Source organism: Pteropus vampyrus, unplaced genomic scaffold (assembly GCF_000151845.1).
Source record: "Pteropus vampyrus isolate Shadow unplaced genomic scaffold, Pvam_2.0 Scaffold208, whole genome shotgun sequence".
Lineage (NCBI taxonomy): Eukaryota > Metazoa > Chordata > Mammalia > Chiroptera > Pteropodidae > Pteropus > Pteropus vampyrus.
This window is the reverse complement of record NW_011888989.1, coordinates 2,753,983-2,774,374: the sequence shown is the minus strand read 5'-3', so window position 1 is coordinate 2,774,374 and position 20,392 is coordinate 2,753,983. Positions and strand designations below refer to the sequence as shown.

The following is a 20,392-nucleotide window of genomic DNA, read 5'->3' as shown; positions in this document are numbered from 1 at the left end:
CCATACTAATTTATGTTTGAAACTGTCATTTTATTTTTTTCTAAAAGACTGGAGTAAACAACTTTCCCACACTGTCAATGGTATGCTGGGGATAGCAGAGTTATGTACAATTCAGGGTTATAAAGACTTAGCTACCCAGATACCTCTCTTGTCTAAAAAGGCAAGATAGCCTATTTATATAAAACTCATTTTACAGTGAATATCCTTCTAAACAGTTACAGAGGCAGCTAGTAGCTATGATGCCAACTTTCTATCAAGAAATGCTACTGTCCTCTTTATTGTGGAGAGAATTAAGCTCAAATATCAGTACTGGAGAGCTTTGTAATGGAAGAAAAAACTCCTATAGTTACAGGTCATTCCAGTTGTTACATCAATTCTTCTAGTATAGTATTTGGTATATGGAGAACATAAATATCTGTTCAAAGAATTCTATTCATGCTATTATTACAATTTACAGCACCAAATTAAATGTGATATCTTTCCAAAGTTTGAGGGAAGAGTTCTGATACTAAATACTTCTAAGTCCAGATTCATATATTCCTTAAGAAAATATTTATAACAATGATGGCAGTGCTCTAAATTTTAGAGTTCTCTTAAAGTTATTTTAGATGTCAGTTCATTTATCCTCAATGACTTTCTGATGTTGGAGATGTAAAATCTTAGCTCCTCCTTTTGTCTGGTTGGATGAAGGAACTGAAGAACAGAGAGATAAGTGACTTGCCCAAGGCCACCCAAGTATGTCAGCTCTAAGGTTACTCAGGTTTCCCAACCTGTCAGTCCAAAGTTCTACTGACAATACTATGCTATTGTTTTAAGACTTTTCTATTTAAGATCATCTGAAATATTCTTATATATCAAGGAGTTGAAATTTACAAATATAGTAAATATTATGTGACTATAAATATAATATGGATTTTCACTGTTTTAACATGAAAGCCCTAAGATATTATCTTTATTCTCAGATTTATAATACCATACTCTTATTACTCTGATACAAAACCATTGGTCAAGAGTCTGTTATATGGATACTACGTTGTTTTTAAAAGATATACATATATCGATGTGTAAAATAAAAATACTGCAACTTTAAAACCTTTAGCTAATGAAAAATGTTCCCAGTTTCACTACTCTTAAATGTGAAAGTATTCAACAAGGCCCTATTAATACACCAATGCTCATAAATGTTACCTGAAAATCTAATCTCTACTGGGCCCCAGTTCAAATCATCAAGTTCTAGGCTAGCAATTTCATCTCCCAAGCCACCGATCATGTTTATCCACTTCTTTCCATTCATTGACCACTTGGCTCTAACCTTGTTATCTCTCTAAACTGCTGCAATAGCTTTCTATAAAGCCTTCTACCTTCTTGTTTCTCTTTTTTTCCAATTTAGAGGATATTCTACCAAAATAATCTTAAAATATTTCTCTAAAATATTTCACTTCTTTGCTCAGACCTCAGTGCCCCCTCCCACTTAAAAATGGAATTAGAATAACCATGAATTTGAGGGCCTTTACTAGCCTGTCTTCTCGGTCTACCCTATGTTGCCTACAAAAATCTGTTTCACCCCTGATTCTCTAAACACATTCACACACTCTTTCATTCTTGCTCTTTCAGGACAAATACCTGATACATGTTAGGCATGCAATAAATAGAGAATGAGTGATTTCCCCCATCACTACCATTAAATTTTACCATTCCTTCAAGAAGTCAAGATTTCACATACCATCTCTATAAAACCTTTCTTGATCTTGCCAGTGGAATAATACAAACCCATGTTCCTTCCTTTCCTTTCCTTGCACCACTAAAACACTTTAATTGTACCTCTTTAAAAGTAGTTAATCGACAGAGCAGAATGTTGCTAGTGCACTATTTTTATTCTGAAGATAGGGTCAGTTTTTTATCTTTCTATCTCTTGTAGCACTCAGACTGCCTTGAATAAAAGCTCAGCTTTATTCTATAATCACTGCTGGTTTTGGCACGCTGCAATATTCAAGTATGCGTAGAACCTGATAAACCTCCTCAAATAGTAAATAAATTTTGTTTTAAGAACCAGAAATAAACTTTGGCATACATTTTTCAAACTCCGCTAACTTTCAACAAAGTTAACTCTAGGACTTGAGCAGCTGCTGCCTAGATTATAACTGCCTTCTAGCTTAACTTGAGATGGTTTAGTAAGATCAGATACGAAAGCCTAAGAAAAACCTGAACTGTCTTCCTTTTATCAAAAGGGCTTACTTGGTCATCTACAATTGAGGGTACTGGGTCCAGATGACAATTTCTAGGGCAAAGATAGGTGAGGTCATATAGAAGAGCAGGGAAAGGGAAAAAAGTTAACCAGATTTTACAATGAGTGCTCCTAGACTTAATTTAACAAATAAAATCTATCTGCATATGGCAATAAAAAAGTCCTTAACATAAAATCTATATGGCAATATAAGAGTTGAAAAAAAGCTGTTAAATCGTTTCTAACAGGAGAGTTAAAAGTTTTCTACCTCTCTGATACTAATTTTTGCACAAAGTGTAATACTGAATTTGTATTACTTAGATTCATGAGGATTTACTGGAATATGTGGCTTTGTAGTTAAGCAAAATATCACCGAATTACAAATACAAGAGTGAAAAAACTTAGTAGTTTTAGAAAACAAATGTTTAGATAATAGGAGGATGAAAACAGAATTTTACCTGTGTTCTGCTGCTGGAACAGAATAGCCTGGAACAGGATCTTTTGTTCCATAGTATTTTTTAATTAAAGCAATTCCTGCTACTGTATCTGTTCCTTTGAAGTTAACCAAATGAGCAGATGCTCCTACACCAGCAGTCTGAAAAATAAACCATGAATCGAAATTAAAAAAAGAAAAACCCATTATTTGAAGTACAGAGCATAGCTCCCAAAGGAATTATTGTTTTGTTATTCTTAGACAGTTAACTAATTTCAGAGATAATAATTTCTATGATAAAGATCTAGTTTTTCCTAAATATTTTACGACTTTAACTCTTATCTCCTCAAAGAGAACTATTTAATATTGACGCACCCTCACTTCTCATCACCCTCTTTTCTCTTACTCTGCCTTGTGCTTCTCTGTAGCATTATATGACATTTGCTATATTATGTCTGTCTGTCCATCTGTCTATTAGTCCATTCATCCAATATATAAAGGATAAGAACATTTGTTGAAAGCTATATTCCATGTACTTTGAAGAAAGGCTGACACATAGTAGATACTTAATACATTGACTGAATCTCTGGAATTTCAAAATGTAGCCTACATAGAAGACCAATAATTTCCCAGAAAGTTTATAATTGTAATCCCATTATTTCCCAAAACATTTATAATGGTAATATATTGAGGACAATCCACATTTTATTTATAAGGTTCCACATTTTATTTATGAGTTTCATTTCACAGTTTTTTACCTCTTGGGAAGAGACTCCTCTGTAGCCAAAATCATGCAACTTGTATTCCAGACCATCTAAGTTACCGGATGTTTCTAACAAATATTTGGCCAATATTTTCTTCTGTTCTCTAGAGTTTGTGGCCACGGTGATTGGATACCAGGACTGAACAAGAATAGTCTGTAATAATAAAATTAATCACATATATTAATATAAAAAATACTGGGTTCTTTCTGAGGAAAACCTAGCTTTCTCTGGAGATACGTCCTGGACTTCCATACTATTGAAAATACCATTTAGATATTTCAACTGTGTAACAGGATGCCTACACATGCATTCCAGATACAGTGCATAGCTCGGCTCTCAAACCAGCAACATGAAGGAAAAACATACCAGGTCCTTACCAGTAAAAAATATCAAATAACTTAATTTCTATCCAAAGTTCCAAAGAAGCAAATAATATTTAGAAAGACAATCTATGAAGAAGGACCAACTTTTAAAAAGATTTTCAATCTGTCATGGACCAACAGTTTTATAAAATACACTCACACTTGGATTGTGAGGCAATTACCATAAAGTCTTCTAAATGCTTATCCTTGATTTCTGTATTTAATGTGAATCTACATCAAACAGTTCATGGACCAGCAGTGGTCCATGGACTACACCTTGAATAGTATAGGTCTAAAGTTATTCATTTACTCTTCTAGACAGTCTTTGATCTAATTTTTCTTTGGAGCTAATATGACTATTGGTAGGTTATATACTTGAGATACTTTTGCTTAGCACTAGAGAATTTTATTCACTGAGTTATGCTTTAAGTCCTTGACTTTTATCAAACATCATTATAAGAAGGCCACACAAAACATTTCTGCGTATGTTGTAAAATTGCGAGGCCACTGTCTATTTTATAACTTAGTACCTATAAGTTCCCAAATGAGGAAATGGAAGAACTGCTAGATTCCCACTTTCTGATCAAACTGTCCTTCTGTTTCCTTTTTTCCCCCCTGGCTGCCAGGAAACTCCAAAGTTAGGTCTGATGTTTAATAATGGCAACCATGTTAATTATTATGGCTTGGGAATGCATTCCTTCTTCAAAGATCATAATTTTCTATTTTTATTTTATAAACCAGATAGGCTGTTATTAGAAGCAACCTCAAATTTGTTTTAGAGGGAGCTACTAAGATGACAATAGTGTCTGAGCTCAATCGAAAAGGTATTTAATATTTTAAATTTATAAAATGAGCTTATACTGAATACTAGTGTTCAATAAATAAAATAAGTAAAAACAGAGAGACTATTTAACTTTGGACTTCTCAACTCGGTCACCAAAGAAAATGAAAACTGTAGCACTAGATTCCTATGACTGATTAAATATGGCCCCAAATCTTTGCAGCTCCTCTCATCAAGAGAGTGTTTCTTCATTCCTTGATTCTGGGCTGTCCTTATGATTTGTTTTTAACCAATAGAAGGTGGCAGAGACCGTATTGTATGACTTTCGGACTTCTGTTTCAAGAGATTTTGCAGTTTCTATTCGTGTTCTCCTAAAACCTTGAGACTACCATGTTGTGAAGGATCCTAAGTTATAAAGTGAGGCCCCAGACACAGGAGTAAGGCCATTTTAGTATGTCCTGTCCTAGCTGAACCCTCAGCTGAATGCAGATGCCAAGGTCTAAGCAAGACCAGAAGAGAATCAGCCAGTCAAACACAGAATCATGAGAAATACTAGTTGTTTTATTTTAGGGTAGTTTGTTATATAACAATAGAAATCTGATGCAACTCCTAACTTAAACTCTATAACCAATCACCTCTAATCACTAAACATTCTGCTTCTGAACTTACTCTATTGCTCAATGCCTCCATTGCTCAATGCCCATGATTATCCTACCTCTAAATCTTTAGCTTCTCTGACTTACTCTTCATATCATCACTGGTTATCATTTCAAGTGAGAATTTTGTTCAGGTTGTGTCATTCTTTAAAATCCTTTAATGGACTATCTACTGTCCATAGAGAAAAAAGCCAATTCATATAGAAATTTGCTTTGTTTATCCTCTAAAGGTTTATCTCCTACTATATTTTCCACTTTTGTGCTGCAGTCCCCTTTGGGCATTTGCTATTCTAAGAATACTGTGCCATTTCCTCAGCTCTTCCTTTCCTTATTAAAGTTTATTTGTTTTTTCCATTTTATGTTTCCTTAGACAGAGTCACCTATTTTTCTGCTAATTCAGCATTCTTACTTATGTTAGTAGTTAGTTAAGAATGAATTGCTCCTTCTCCAAAGGTCCTTAAATAAAACATATCTTATTCTAATTTCTGTGCCCAGCATTTTTTGTATATAGCTGGTACTCAATCAATGTTCATTTGCTGAATTAATTTCAATCAACGCTAACATTTTAATTTAACTTAGATTGATATTATCTAGGAGTATGAGGTAGATAAAACATAATGTGAACAACTCTAGTTGAGTTATAAAGGTAGAAGATTGACCTTACCCCTCGAAAAATGCCAGGGAAGGAGAGAAATAACTATCAGACACAGTGATCCTTCACATCACCATTTCCTTTCCATAGTCCAACAAAATCAGCTTAAATTATACTCTTAATAAAATCAGTCCCCTTTAAAAAAGATCACTGTAGGTGTAAGCAAGGGAAAAAAAAGGCAAGTTAGTTTGGGTTAATCCAAGGTCTAATAAAGTAGGCCTTGTTGGAAACTCTTCCAAAACAGCAATTTGCTCATATAAATCAAGATTAAATTTTTAGCTGAAAACTAAAACTAGAGTAAATGAATCTGCAAATTTCATTTAAGATGTATTTATAATAACGTTACTGTGCAGGATAAAGAATTTATGGTGTGGTACAGTAGTAAGGGGACTGGCCTACCCTGTTAACTAGTCCGTTCACCTCTTAGGGCTCAATTTCCTCATCTGTGAAATGAGGACATTTGATTAATGTAATAGTGTTTAAAGTCATCTTTTCTAACAGCATAAAGTTTTGTTGTTGTTGTTGTTTTTGTTGGAAGAGACGGCTAACTTTAGCCCAATATGCTCATTCCTTAGTCCCGCATAAGTCTGAGACACCTCTGTAGAACCTTTAGGCTCTCTTAAATATGTCTTAAAATCTGATTTGAGGACTAAAATTTATTCTAGCACTACTATTGAAATTGATAAAGCTATTCAATAATTTTAGTGGGTTTTAAAATTCAGTATATGGTGAATAACAATAAAAAAATGTTATTAGTAACTTTGAACATACACTGGGAGATAGAATTGGAAGGAGCACTATTTAGTACTATTATTTAAAATGTTTTAAATCAAGGATGGCCTGAAAAACATCTTCAAGTTTGTAAATAACAAGTTTATTGAATTTGGTAACAGATGTCACATACAAGGTGGTAAGCTTGGATTGGGGATGAGTAAGAGTAGGACAAATCTCCTATAACTCCACATAAAATCCCACAAAGGATACAAAGTTACTATGAAGATGTCTCTTCTGGAAACCCAGCATTGAGAGCAAATACAGTGTCTTATAAAACATGGATCTATTAGAAACTATGATAAGGAATTGTGTCAGACCATTAATTTTTGTGCCAAGGTAAAAATGCCTGAAATTATTTAAAATAATATACCTTAGAATAGAAGGTAAACCTGATATAAGTTGTTTCAGGTTATAAGCAAATAAAAACAAGGAACTATGTACTTTTTCTTTTCTTCAAAATCTAACAGTCTCATACTGGATTTCATGTTTAATAATTTTTAAATTAAAAATGATATTTGTATATTTGCTAACATACCACTGCTCTAATATCTCTATATAAAATTTTGTACTTTATGGTTTTTTAGTGAAATAAACCAAAATAATAATTTTTAAAACGGATTTTTTAAAGGCTTGTGTTTTTTTACTTTCTGAAGAAGACAAAAACTATTTATTATGTACATACAGCAAGATAGACTGGGAATGAGTTCTCTATGTCCATAAATATTTGCTTTATGGAAGTTCAATTAGACATGAGGGAAGAGCACTTATTGATTAAATTCTTATCTAAAAAGAAAAAAGCAAAAAAAGATTATCCATAGATGATGATTTTCACAATAAGATTTATGTATTTAGGGTCTTCTGTCATTGAAAGTAAAAAGACTAGATGATGTGGTTAAGAACTCATTTACTGTTGTGTTTTCATAATACCATCTCCTCGAAATCAAATATTTGCCAGTACAAACACTATAACAATTGTGAAAAACTAATAAGATATATTTTCTCTTACTTTGAGTTCACAGTTAATTCAAAGTTTTAAAACATAGCAATCAACTTTTTTAGTTAATTGTACATTTTTTTTCGGAGACTATTAGCTTATTATTAGTTGATGGCCCATTAAGAGTCTAATAAGAAAGTTTTAAATTTCTTGTCAACTTAGCAAAAATGAATTTCAAACATATTCTTGGACCTCTTACTTTTTCTAAATTTTGTTCAGTCTTTACAAATGAACCTCAAATGTATTATTTTACAATATAACAAAAAAGTTTAATGAATAAACTAATAAGATAAAGAGTCAATTCTAAACATCTCTCAAACTGAAAGTTGGTATTTCTATGGTCACTTTCTAAAATATTTCCTCTTATAGATAAAAGCTAAATTAAGCTGTTGAAGGGCTAAGTAGATTATTAATATCAAAACTATGAGCATATGAAAACATAACTGCTTAAGTATAGATGCAAGGAAAAACAAAAAGGCTTTAACATAAACTCAGATTCTATAATGTAGCTTCCTTTTGTGCTTAGGAATTAAAATAATAAGCAAATCTTGAATGTATTTAGATGAGAAACATCAGGTGGTACAGCATAGGTCCTTAGTTGATAAGAATGAAGAAATCAGCTATTAAAAATTTGAACAAAATTCCTTTAGTCTAACTGGAATAGAATGGCCATAAAATGAAATGTTTTAAGTTACTAAAAATGTACCTGTGGTGTTTTTCTAATTTTTTCTCTACGATAATATATAGTAAGGATTGCAACAAATAAAAAAGACGCCAACTGACCTTTAACAGTAATAACTAATAATTTGATTTAAATAAAATCTCAGAACATGAGATTTCACTGAAAGAAACCTTTAAGATTATTTAGTACAACTGTTATTTTATAGATGAGGAAATTGAGGACTGGAAAGGTTTATTAAATTGTAGGAGATTACGTAGCTTTATTAGTAATTAAATTAGCAATTTTTAAACTAGAATCCCAGTTGAATGTTTTTTATATCTTCAATTAATGTTAAATCAGAATTAAAAACAAAACAATTTACCTCAATCCAATTTGTAAGCCAGTAACACTCTGGATCTGTGTTTTCCACTGTGAAGAGAACATTTCCTCTGGGAATGACAGAGCCCTCAGGAACAGCTTTTACCTCTATTGGAAGATGCCCATCATATTTCTGGTAAGAGACAATAATGAATTTATTTATTTAAAAGATGATATGCAGTTACCTGTTTTAATAAGGTTCTTTATAGTTTATAGAAGCCAATCTTATTGTGTTAGAAACTGCAATTGCAGATGTTAATCATCTAGTCAGAATATCCTTAAGCTCCTGAAATAAAATTAGCTAACAGCTTAGGCACTGTTACTAATTTTTAAATTTTATGTTGTCAGAGTGCTTCTACTATGAACATTTATCACTATAAGATAGAGATAATTTCAAGTGCATCAAAAAAGGTTGTTCCTCCCCACTCTTTCAAAAAATAAGAGTTTATTCCAACATATTCCAAAAACACAATCTTTCTTTTAAGTAGGTCATTTTCATAAAAGGCTAAAGAGTGAAAGATAAAACAAGAGACTACTATTAAAGAACAAAACGCACAACAAACAAAAGAGAAAAGAATGATAGATCCCTGCTATTAGAAGAAACTTAAATAGTTTTCTCTTTATTCTGGTAGTAGACCTGAAACCATTTTGGTAGTAGACAGATTGAATCATTAAAGTATACTTTCTAGAGCTTTGCCATTCAATATCCAAGCACAACAATTCTCTTAGGCTGAGAATATATTTGCTACATTGTAAGCTACTAGATGTTTAATTACACCTTCCCTCTTTTAAAGCTAAAAGGTGTGGCTAACTTTTGGCTAGGAAGGCAAGTTGTTTCGGAAATCCTCAGTTTATTTATATAATTTGGGACAAAGTAACTAGGTAAAAGAACAATGTGTTTAATGAGAAGAACTGAAGGCCTCATGATATAACAGAAAAAATACTGCCTTAGGGACTTAAAAGTAGGTAGGAGACCTTGGACGAGTCATTTAACATCTCAAGGTCTCAGACCCTATGCTTGTAAAATGGGGTTAGACAAGAGTTATCTCTAGAGAACCTGTGAATCCCTAAGATTCTCTGAACATAAAATCAAAAGATTTATCACCCTGGCCACTGAAAATTATATTAATAAGCATAGCACCTAACTTATCTATTACTATTATTCTCCTAGCAACCAAATGAGATAAGTGCAGGAGTTATACTCAACATATTTTACTAACCTTACTATGGAAAAACTACAGCATGAGAGTGCTTACCTGACTTCTTCAAAGACCCATAAGCACCAAATAGTAAAACTCAATGTTACAATATAGGCATGAAAGTTAAGGTATTTCTAATTATTTTATGTTTAATAGTCTACAATGGAAAAGATACTCATTCTTAGATGTAAATTAATTAACTAACACTTAACACTGCAAGATACCAATAGATCCCATTCCCAATCTATCTTTGTAATAAAGAAAACCACTAGAGGACATTCAACCCTTATAACTTAATTACTACGTCTTTGGATGCCCAAAAATGTAAGCAGTAGATCCAAACATGCTAGATATGAATATTACAGTGCAACAAAGAATAAAAATCAACTTCATGGATCTGCACCAAACCATTTTAACTACTGAATAAGGGAAATTTCCTAGAACTATTGTGTGTGCGTGTGTGTAGTGATAGACTCACAATATCTATTTTCTTAGATAATCTATAGTAAAAAAAATAGACCTAAATTTTGAAATTGCCAAATAAACATGCCCCTTTTTAATTAGTGTATTTTCAAAGGACTAAATCACCTTTCTTAAATTACAATTTATTATAACAAATTACTTAGAATTGCTTTAGATTCTAGATACTAATGATCTACCACGCCCCCCCAAATGTAAATGTTATCCTTATCTTTACACTAGAATGTCAAAAACAGTTATATTTGGGTCACAGACAGAAAAGAGCTGTAATTATACATCTCGCCTTCTATTCAAATTCTTCTGCAAGAAATTTTGAACTAAAAGCAAACCCGAAATAATGGATCAAAACATGAAACCATTATTTACCTCAAGAATGTAGTTCCATCCCTTTTCATTAAAGACATCATCTTGGAAATGCTCTTTGTACACCTCTTTGGCTTCCTGGATCTTCTCTTTGGTCACTACTTTACCTAAAAGGATAAACATCTGTTTACATTTCAAAAAGCATTCTGTGAATTGCTGAGTTGTTACAGGATTAATATCTCTAGCTATTTCACCCAGTCTCTGGATAAAAAATAAGAAGTGAGAGGTAAATAACTCACTCAGAATCAAAAGCAGAGCCAGAAAAGAAATTTGCACTTTTAATCATCACTCTAAGCATGTTAATTTCTTATTTGAAAAGTAAAGGTGTAGAAATTATTACATGTATATTTTTTTAAAAAATCACAATAATAAATTAATTTCTAAGAAGACATTTTTTCTATCGCTATTAATTTCTATACTTTTCAAATTTGAGAGAGTAAGCCTTTGATACAGATGATTTTCCAGGTGAATCTTCTCACTCACTCTATTTATAAAGGATGCCTTAGGGCTGAAAATCCAATAACTTCCACAATGACTACATTTTGTCCCCCAAATATACTTTTAGTAAACTTTCTTCATCTGTAAAATGAGGATAACAATAGTAGAGCACCTGCTTATAGAATGGTTGTGAGGACTAAATGAGTTAAGACATATGAAGCACTTAAATTAATGCTGGCTTATAACAGGCAGTCAACATATTTTAGCTAAAATTAATAATAACTAATATGAAGTCTTTTATCTGTAGGACTTAAGTGTGACTAGGAAACTCATTCAAAATATCTTGGGTAGTCTTGCTTCAAAGAAGTACTTTTGATATCCAAGTAGGTTTTCAATAGTATAACATATCCAAACTATCTGATCGTAAAACTGCCAAGATTATGGTGATTAGCTGTATTTAATTCTGATGATTCTTATTTGAAAAGGTTAGAGATAAAATTTCCCCCAATATAGAGAACTCTGTTCTCTAATTTGCTTTCAATTAAGAAAGCAAAGAAACTTACTCTGGGGAATTTTCTGCTTTAATATGCTTTACCACGCATTTGAGACTAAGTTCATAGTTATAGATAGTTTTGAAAAAAGGCCTTAAGGTAAAACTGACTAGCATAAAATATTTTAATTATAATTGCTACCATAATTCGAAACGAGTTCCCAGGTTAATAACAAATTCTTTATTTTGAATTAAATGACTGAAGTCTATTAACAAACCATATTAGCCACAAATATTAGTGACTTTTCTAAACTTATTCTCGAACTTATTAGTTTTAGAATTTTTTTCTCATATTTAGAACAGCAAGCACATACTTCAAATTATAAGATTTAATGCATTCGAATTAGGAGATTTTTAAAAAATTCCAAAAGAACTTCTAAAGTCATTAAAGTAATTAAATATCAAAATTAAACCATTCAGAAAGTTCCTTCAAATAACAGAATATAACAATTTAAAAGCAGTGTTTTAAATATCCGGGACAAATAATACCTTTTAAGTACTTATTAAGAATGTACTGCAGCCCATAAAATACCGTTTCCTCATATTTCACCTTCTTTATTTTGGAGTTTTCTGTCTTCTTTTCACGGCATTCAAAGTAAGAATAAACTTTGCTTGTGTTGGGTGGGTATTGTTTATAGTGAGTAACCTATATAAAAAAGAGATATTTGAGTTAGAAAACACAAGAATAGGCTATGAATCACAACAGAAAGGGTTGGAAATTATTGAAAGCCAGAGAAACTATACTTATTTGCAATTGATTAGCTTCTTTTCTTGGCTATGAAAAATAAAAAATAAGTATATTTATTAAGATACTTTAAAGAGTTCAGTATCTTAAACTCAAAACCACAGGAGAGCATTAAATTTTAGAAAAGAGCAGACTGAACTTAAGAAGTGCAAGGCTTCTAAGCCATATACCTGGAACAAAAGTACAAAGACAGATATCTCACTTGATCTGGGGGAAGAGTCTTCATTGGGGAAAGAGAGGTGCAACTAGCTGCCTGGTGGGCACACACACAATATAAAAGAATGAACTGAAAGAAGAATTTGGTACTGTTACTATCTAAATGTGGTATGTTTGTTAAGTCAATAGTAGTGATTTCCCATGGCTCTACTTCTTCGTCTGTATAATGAGGTAGTGAGAATGATGTCTTCCAGTCTTCATAGTGACACTGAAAACCTGAATGAATGCATAAGCAGCAGCAGCAAAAAATTTAAAAAAAAAAAAAAAATCTTGTTTTGTAATCTTTCTTTTGCTCAAATGACCTCTGAGTTGGTAAATAAATACAATGCAACATCAAATCCTTATATATTTAAAAATATGAAGAGGTATTATCACATATTTCCATGAATTTGGGTAAGAGTTACTGTTCAAAATTTATGCTTTTGTTTTAAGAAAAAGTGTTCATTAAAATTTGAATTTTATTATATCTTAATGTGGTTAAAAAAGTAACTTGAAGAATAATGTGTATTTGCCCAACTGAAAGAGTAGGAATAATAATGCCCTTAAGCTTAAAAGTACTGGGTGGTGAATAAGGGTAACGGTGCAATACATCTTTGCAGATCAAGTTTCATGGATGACCACTGCAAACATAAACCATTTTTCCTGTTTAGCGCTGATCTGAAGTTTGGGAAAACCAACATTTTCCTTGTTTGGCTGCATAATTTTAATCCTAGTAAAACTTGGTTTTAACTTAAAGCACAAAAATTCTAAGATGAATATACCCTGTAGAGAGAGCAAAAAATCGCAAATATTCAAAATAATTTAGTTGCCTCTCTAATAGAAGCAACTTTGCAACTCTATAAAAATAGCACCCTCATGTTGCCTACAAGCAATGCTGGGGGTGAATCTTAATATTAATACGTGGTCTCACTGCTAAGTCAGGCAACAGATTAGAACTTTCTGTTGTACCAGAGCCTCATCAAAATTTAGTAATATATGCTAATGTCTTTTTGGTTAGAACCCAGGGACTGATACCACTGTAAGTTTAAGAAGATTTAAGAAGTATATATATAAAATAACTAATACAAAATCCAGAGCAATTAAATCAGGCAATTCACTACAATGTAAATCAGGCAATTCACTACAATGCAAATATATAGACATAAATCTATATCTCAATGATACCCTAGTAATAAATGATTACAATTTCAACTATTTAAGAAACTAATTATAAAGATACTGCCACCTAATACATAGCGACACTGAAAACCTGAATGAATACAGTTCCAGTTCTGGACAATAATTAAATGTGTTTATAATTTTGAAGCTTTACTTTAGCTATGTTCTTCAATAATGGTACTTGAAACCTGTGCATAAATATTCAGAATACCACCTCTGAAAATAAATGCTATTAAAAACACAAAATTGTCTAGGCTGCTAAATTAGAAATAAAGTATGATTTCTAAAATCTTCTTTGAAGAAACTTAAGGGAACTGTTTTAGAATTTAGCTAAAGCATCTAAGTTGTCTAGGCAAACTCTCCAGCAATTAACCATGAAACATAATTTACTATTAATCATCTACTAACACCCAATAGTTTTACAAAACAATAATAGTATGTTCAGATATTTATATTGGTGTATAACATTGTTTTAAGGGAAAACTTTAAATGGAGCTTCTTAGTAAATACTATTCTAAAAATACAGCCAACAGATGTTTTATAGTAATTTTAGTTTTGCTAAGTTTTCTATTTCTCTTCATTTTACTTTCTGCTAAACTGTTCGCTCTGAACCCCTTGGAACCTTAACCAGAAATTGAGAAGATATAGTAGAAACTGAAATCAATAAATTATTATTTTATAAATAGTTCATTCATTCTCAAATATACACTCTGTACCCACTATGTATCAGGCACTGTTTCAGATTCTGAGGACTTGGAAGTAAATAGACTGAAGTGGTTTCTATTTTCATGGAACTAATGAGAGCTGAAAGATCAGAGAATACACAAATGAGCAAGACCTAAACAACGAAGAGATAGGAGATGACGTAAAGGATAGAACAGAATAAAGGTCAGAGTGGTGAGTGCTTAGAGAATGGGGAGGAGGAGGTACATGGTACAAGTCAGAGAGAAATGCAGAGACAAGATCATGTAAGGCTTACAGGTTACAACAAGGAGCTTGAATTTTATATCGACTGCAGTGGGAAGCCATTAGTATGTTTTAAGCTGGAGGGACTATGATCTGATTCACATTTACAAGGATCAGCATGGTGGTAAAGTAGAGAATGGATTACAGGGTGACCAGAGTGGATGCAGGAACATATGGTAGGAGGCTACAGCCAAAGACTAGGTTAGGTGAGACAACTGGCTCAATATCTTTGGAGGTAAAAGAGAATTAGGGTGATGAGATCTGGAGAATAAGGAGGGGGAAGAATTAAGTTTGTCTCCTAGATTTTTGGCTTGAGCACCTGGGTGAATAAAGATGCCATTTACAGTGATGGGGAAGGCCTTGGAAGGAATGAATAAGGAAATTAAGAGCTCAAATATGTTAGGTAATACTAACAAAAAGTTTCATAGTATTCAAAATAACAGAGCACTATAAAAAGGGAGCTCTTAAATCATGATTTTTTTTTTTTTAACCACTGCTTTGGTTTCTATCACTGTAGAAAATGGTTCTACAATAAATTTAAAATTATTTACAAGATTTTTCATACCATCTTCAGCAAACCTTACCCCTAGAAATGTTTCCTAAACTGGCATGGCCTTCCTGCAGCTAACAGAGCACTGCCAGTACATAAATAAATGAGTGGTAAAGAACATGGGCACACAAGAAAACGTAGCTCTTTTGGTAAAACTTAATTTTAGTTATGTGATTAATTTACTTCATGAAAAGAGAAGCCTTTAAAAATTGGAATCCCAAGGCTAAATATCCTTGTCCCAAGTATGACATTTAAAGTATGAGAAATATTTGTTGTACAAAATCTTTCTGTGAGAGCAGTCTAATTTTCTCCTGAGCTTCTCTAGATTTCCTATAAGGCTGAACAGATCTTACCAAGAGCTTTCCTCTCACAATGGGATCACATGACCAAAGGCAATTACTACTACCCCACTTTTTCAGTTATAATTTTATTTTTAACTGCTAAGAAATAATCACAAGTCAACATTTTAACAACATCATGTGCATAAAAGAGCACATGGGATAATATAACCAAGGTCACAGAGTAAGTTATGTTACCTACATATCTAAGGGCACTCTAAAGAGGATCCACTCAGCCTTACGCTGGCTAAGACTTTCTGCCTCTTCAAAGCCAATATGTTAGAAACAGCAAAAAATAAAACGAAAATCTTTCTTCTTTTCAATATTATTTAAGACTTCTCAAGCCCTGGAAATACTTCTATTTCTCCAGAAAATAATACATTGCTATTTGGCTTTAAAGCAATAACAATGTAAAAAACAGGCTTAAGGATTTTTGGATATTATTTTAGAGAAGGGGAGAAATTGTAAAGCCATCAATAATCATTACATTGCCTCTTCCCTTAAACCTCCTGACACAGAGTTCCTGGAAACTTGTATCTTTCCCTGACACTTCAAAAAGAGATTTCATCATCTGACGAAGAAGACATCGGCTTCTGCTATTTAATGTTTTGCAATATTACTGACCTAAATTAATTTTCCTATGAAGTATATTTATGATTTAAATATAGGATTTTATTTCTGTTGCCTAAATTTTTCCTATAACTCAAAATAAAACTTACTGGAAAAATTACATCATAAGAATGCATAAATAGTCTCTGACATACAAACTACAGCAGTACTTCACTCCTCACAAGGCTCAGGCTGCGCACTGTGACAATATTTAAGTGTCCATTTAGAAGCAGTGAAAGGGAAGCAACTATGACAAATAGTAACAGCTAAGAGGCAGACACTGGGTAGCCCAAGTCCCAGGCAGGACTAACTCGGCCATAAGAGGATTCTCATATTTCCTCAACTCTTTTCCTTCAAAAAGCCAAAGCTTTTAAGATTTGTTATTCTGCCACTGACAAGGAAGCAAAATCTTTTTTAAAAAAGTTGTCTTGGGTGCCTAATCACCATAAATTATACAGCCTTTCATAAATTCTCTAAAATCAACTTTCACCCATTTGGATTGTAAGAGACATCTCTTGTCTTTTAGAATACTTAATAGGTCTACCATATTTATTAAATGAATGATAAAGTGCAAAGTTTTAGATAACTAGTTTACAAATTACCTTTTGAGAAGCAACCCACACTGGACAGCATAGTTCCTAACTGATATTTGATGTGGTTTAAAGTGTAAATTGCTTAGAGATTACTTTTGTGCACTATATATTTTTTTCAACTACAGCTCAATTGGCGTTTTATTTTAATCTGCTAATAGGTAAAATGTTCAGAAATGTTAAAACAATTCTCTGCTGTAGTTTGTTACATTTTCTACATAGGAGCAAGAGAAAGGAAGAATGGAAAAGAAAAGCATCTTTTAATGATCTAGTTATTTGGATATTGACCAATGGCTATCTCACAGGTAAGTGAAAAAAAAATATCCTGCCTCCTTTACAAAAAATTCCAAATGCTTTTCAAGCACTTCAATGGCTCAGGCCAGTCCAAATGCACCTTTCCCTAGCCGGATTAGCAAAACATAAATACAATCCAGTAATAATTCTGCTTTAAGCCATTTTGAAAATGACAGAAGATTATTAACATTTAAGTGTCTTTTTTATTTGTACCAAGAACACGGGATGAAAATGGAACACCCACACTTACTTGTTGTCCTAGCTCCTTATTATGTATCATAAGGAATGATTACAGAAATGGATATATATTTTAAATGCTCCTCCTTTGGTCCAAATTGTCCTAAACCCTTTCGAGAGGATACAAGTAAAAACAAAACACTCATGTTGTCATGGACTCGGACACTGTCCCACCTTGCGAAAAACCTTTTTGTAGTCCTTAGACAACCAAAGATCCTTCCCACAGTTTTAGAAAGAAATCAACAATATGCTGCTCTCTTCCATTTAAAGCCACTAGGTTCTTTAATTGGTCCATTGTTTGTAAGTGCTGATAAGAATATGTAATATACTCATGAAATTTCCAAATAAAAGTTTCATTACTTGTAACCTCAAGATTATAATTTCTGTCTCTTCTTCACCCAAGAATAGAAAAAGGCAAAAATGGAATACGGCCTATAAGGACCACTAAAAATATAAGGAAAATGAAACTTAAAGACTAAAAATGTAAGTGTGGAATACACAATTTATTTTACTGTACAGCTGTAAACCACTGGTATAAAGGCATATCAACCTGAATGAATCCTCATGAAGGGATTTTTTTGGGGGAAAAAAGTTTCATATTAGAAAGGGGATAAACATACAAGTATGACTTGAAAAGGGATAGGAATAAACGTTAAACAGATGGGAATTCTAATGGAGCAGTTAAGTATGCCCTACTAGATTAGAAAACTTTAAAGTAACTCACTTTCCTAATTAAAGCATACCAGGAAATTAACGTTGAAGCAATTTTACATTCCTTATGTATAATGGCTAGAGGAATTACAAACCAAAAGAACTTGTATTTATTTTATTTTTAAAAGTTAGACCAAACAACATCCATCTACATTTCCCGTTTCAATTAAATCATGTTGCTACTTGAAAAAATTTTGAAAGTTAAAGATTTAGTTAAAAAAATTTAGTTAAGAAAAAACTATGAATGAAACCACTCTAAAATCACTATTAAAGGTACTCAAAACACTATGATTGAACTAAGAGAACACAGAGGAAGTTTCTGGGACATGTAAATCATATCTGATAATACCATAATCTGGCAATAGTGTATATTTCTACTTTAAATTTCCATTTAAGAGACCACTCGTTAGTGAAACTTGGTTCTACTTTAAATAATAATCCATCTAAATTATTCTAATTGGGAAGAAATGGACAAAACAAGTAAAACGAGACTCTCCAAGATACTTGTAATATTTAAGAAAAGAAAAAGAAAAAAAATCACAGCACAAAACAAAAACATGAGAACAATGTTTTACCACTGTATTCCAAACCATCATGTTGCTTAAGTAAAAACTAAAATTTATTTCGCACAAGGATTTCTGGTTCACATTTCATCTTTTAAGTGTCCTGGTTTACCAAGCTTAGCAAAGTAAATCATATAATTCAGTCATATAATTTGAAAACTAGAGGAAAGACCTATCACATTTTTTTCTCATCATTCTTTCCTAATGGGTGTTTCAAATAAAATAGGGCAGATATACATGCAAGTGTCCAATGTGCATATGAACACAATGTTGTGCCATTTCTCTCTTCTATAAGTTCTCCAAGGTTAAAACTATAGTTCATTTAACTCCTCGAGTTTCACTTTCCTTTTCATAGAAATCCTGTAGTGGCCCTAATGGAATAAGGGCAGATTAGCCTTTGCAACACGGAGCATAAGTGACCACTAGGAGCAAAGCAGTTTGAAACGGAGCCCAGTGGAGTGGTACCGGGGAATCCAGCACTGCTACCGGGGACAGATAAGTGTTCTCCGTACCCAGGCCACAGGCAGAGGACCGTGGCTGGCTAATCCGGCACCCCTACCAGGACCTCGCCCACACCTTCCTAGAGAAGAGACGTTATCTTCCCAGCAAGAGCTGAGTGCACCCGACTCAGCTCCGTGGAGGAAAACCCCATTTCTCAAACCCTGCGCCCTCTCTCCAGCGCCGAGCCCCAGGGGTAGTTGTTACCTAACTGACCCGCTCCTCGGCCGACTCCTCGCCCGGGCCAGTCCAGCCCGGCCGGGGGCCAAAAGGGCGCGCTCCCGGGGAAGGCGTGCGCTCGGCCGCTAACGCCCAAACCCGCCCGGCCCCGGGCCCGCTGAGCCAGGCGGAGCCCCGACCCCCTAGCCCCGCGCTGCAGGCGAAACCGCCCGCAGGCGACGCCGGCTCAGCCCGCCTCAGCCCCTCGCCGCGCCCCCCACTACGCACCGCCAGGCCCCGCCTCCTGCCGTCCATCCGTCCATCCCTCCTCCATCCACCTCCTCGCCACTGCAGCGCCAGTTTCACCTGCCCGGCGCGGCTGCCCGCGCCTCCTCTCGGAGCTGCCCCGCACCACAACCTCAGACCCGCCACCCCCAACCCCGCAACCTCGCGCTCGTCCCCAACGCGCCCTCTCCTCCTCCCTCACCTGCCCCGCCCCGAGCCTCTACCTTGTAGGAGTCGGTAGCCAGGAGAATGTTGAACTCGGCTTCTGCTGCAACATTCATCTCGGACCAGAACGTGGGGGCCGCGTGCCGGGGGCTGCCAGCCGCCACTGCGAGGAAGGCGAAAAATGGGCTTCACCGCCCGCCGTTGCTTAAGTCACTGCTCGGCCGGAGGGGGAGGGGTAGAGGAGGAGGAAAGCAGAGCGGGGAGGAGGGGCCTGAGGAGGGCGGGCCCGGGAGCTCTGACGCAGCGCGGATAGCGGCGGCTCACGCGCTAGCAGTCTGGGGACTCTGATAGCCTACTCACCTCGGCTCTCCCGTCTCCGCCCCCTCCCCTTCCCCTCCATCCCTCTGGCGGGGACGCGAGGGGCGGGGCAAGGTCGCGCGTGCGCAGCGCGCAGGGGGCGGGGCTGGGCCGGGAGGACGTGAGGCACGCGCTCTTTCTCAGAGACGCCCACCCCGGGAACTCGGGCCCTCGCTTTGGTTTCATTTCCCCGCCTGGCCCGGCGGGGCTGGGCAGGGGCATTTCCTACCTCGATGAGCGGG

General features: G+C 34.7%; 1 protein-coding gene across 1 annotated transcript in view; it reads right to left on the bottom strand.

Annotated features, from left to right (window-relative positions):
• The window catches only part of NAMPT (nicotinamide phosphoribosyltransferase), a 33,359-nt gene extending 13,320 nt beyond the window's left edge, over positions 1 to 20,039 (bottom strand). The window contains exons 1-6 of the mRNA XM_011372509.2: positions 19,853 to 20,039; positions 12,199 to 12,355; positions 10,725 to 10,828; positions 8,684 to 8,812; positions 3,416 to 3,574; positions 2,683 to 2,819 (exon numbers count right to left, since the gene is read on the bottom strand). Coding sequence (XP_011370811.1) covers positions 2,683 to 2,819; positions 3,416 to 3,574; positions 8,684 to 8,812; positions 10,725 to 10,828; positions 12,199 to 12,355; positions 19,853 to 19,909 — 743 coding nt within the window. The 5' untranslated portion in view covers positions 19,910 to 20,039. The remainder of the gene's footprint in view (positions 1 to 2,682; positions 2,820 to 3,415; positions 3,575 to 8,683; positions 8,813 to 10,724; positions 10,829 to 12,198; positions 12,356 to 19,852) is intronic.
• Between the last annotated feature and the right edge of the window lie 353 nt (positions 20,040 to 20,392).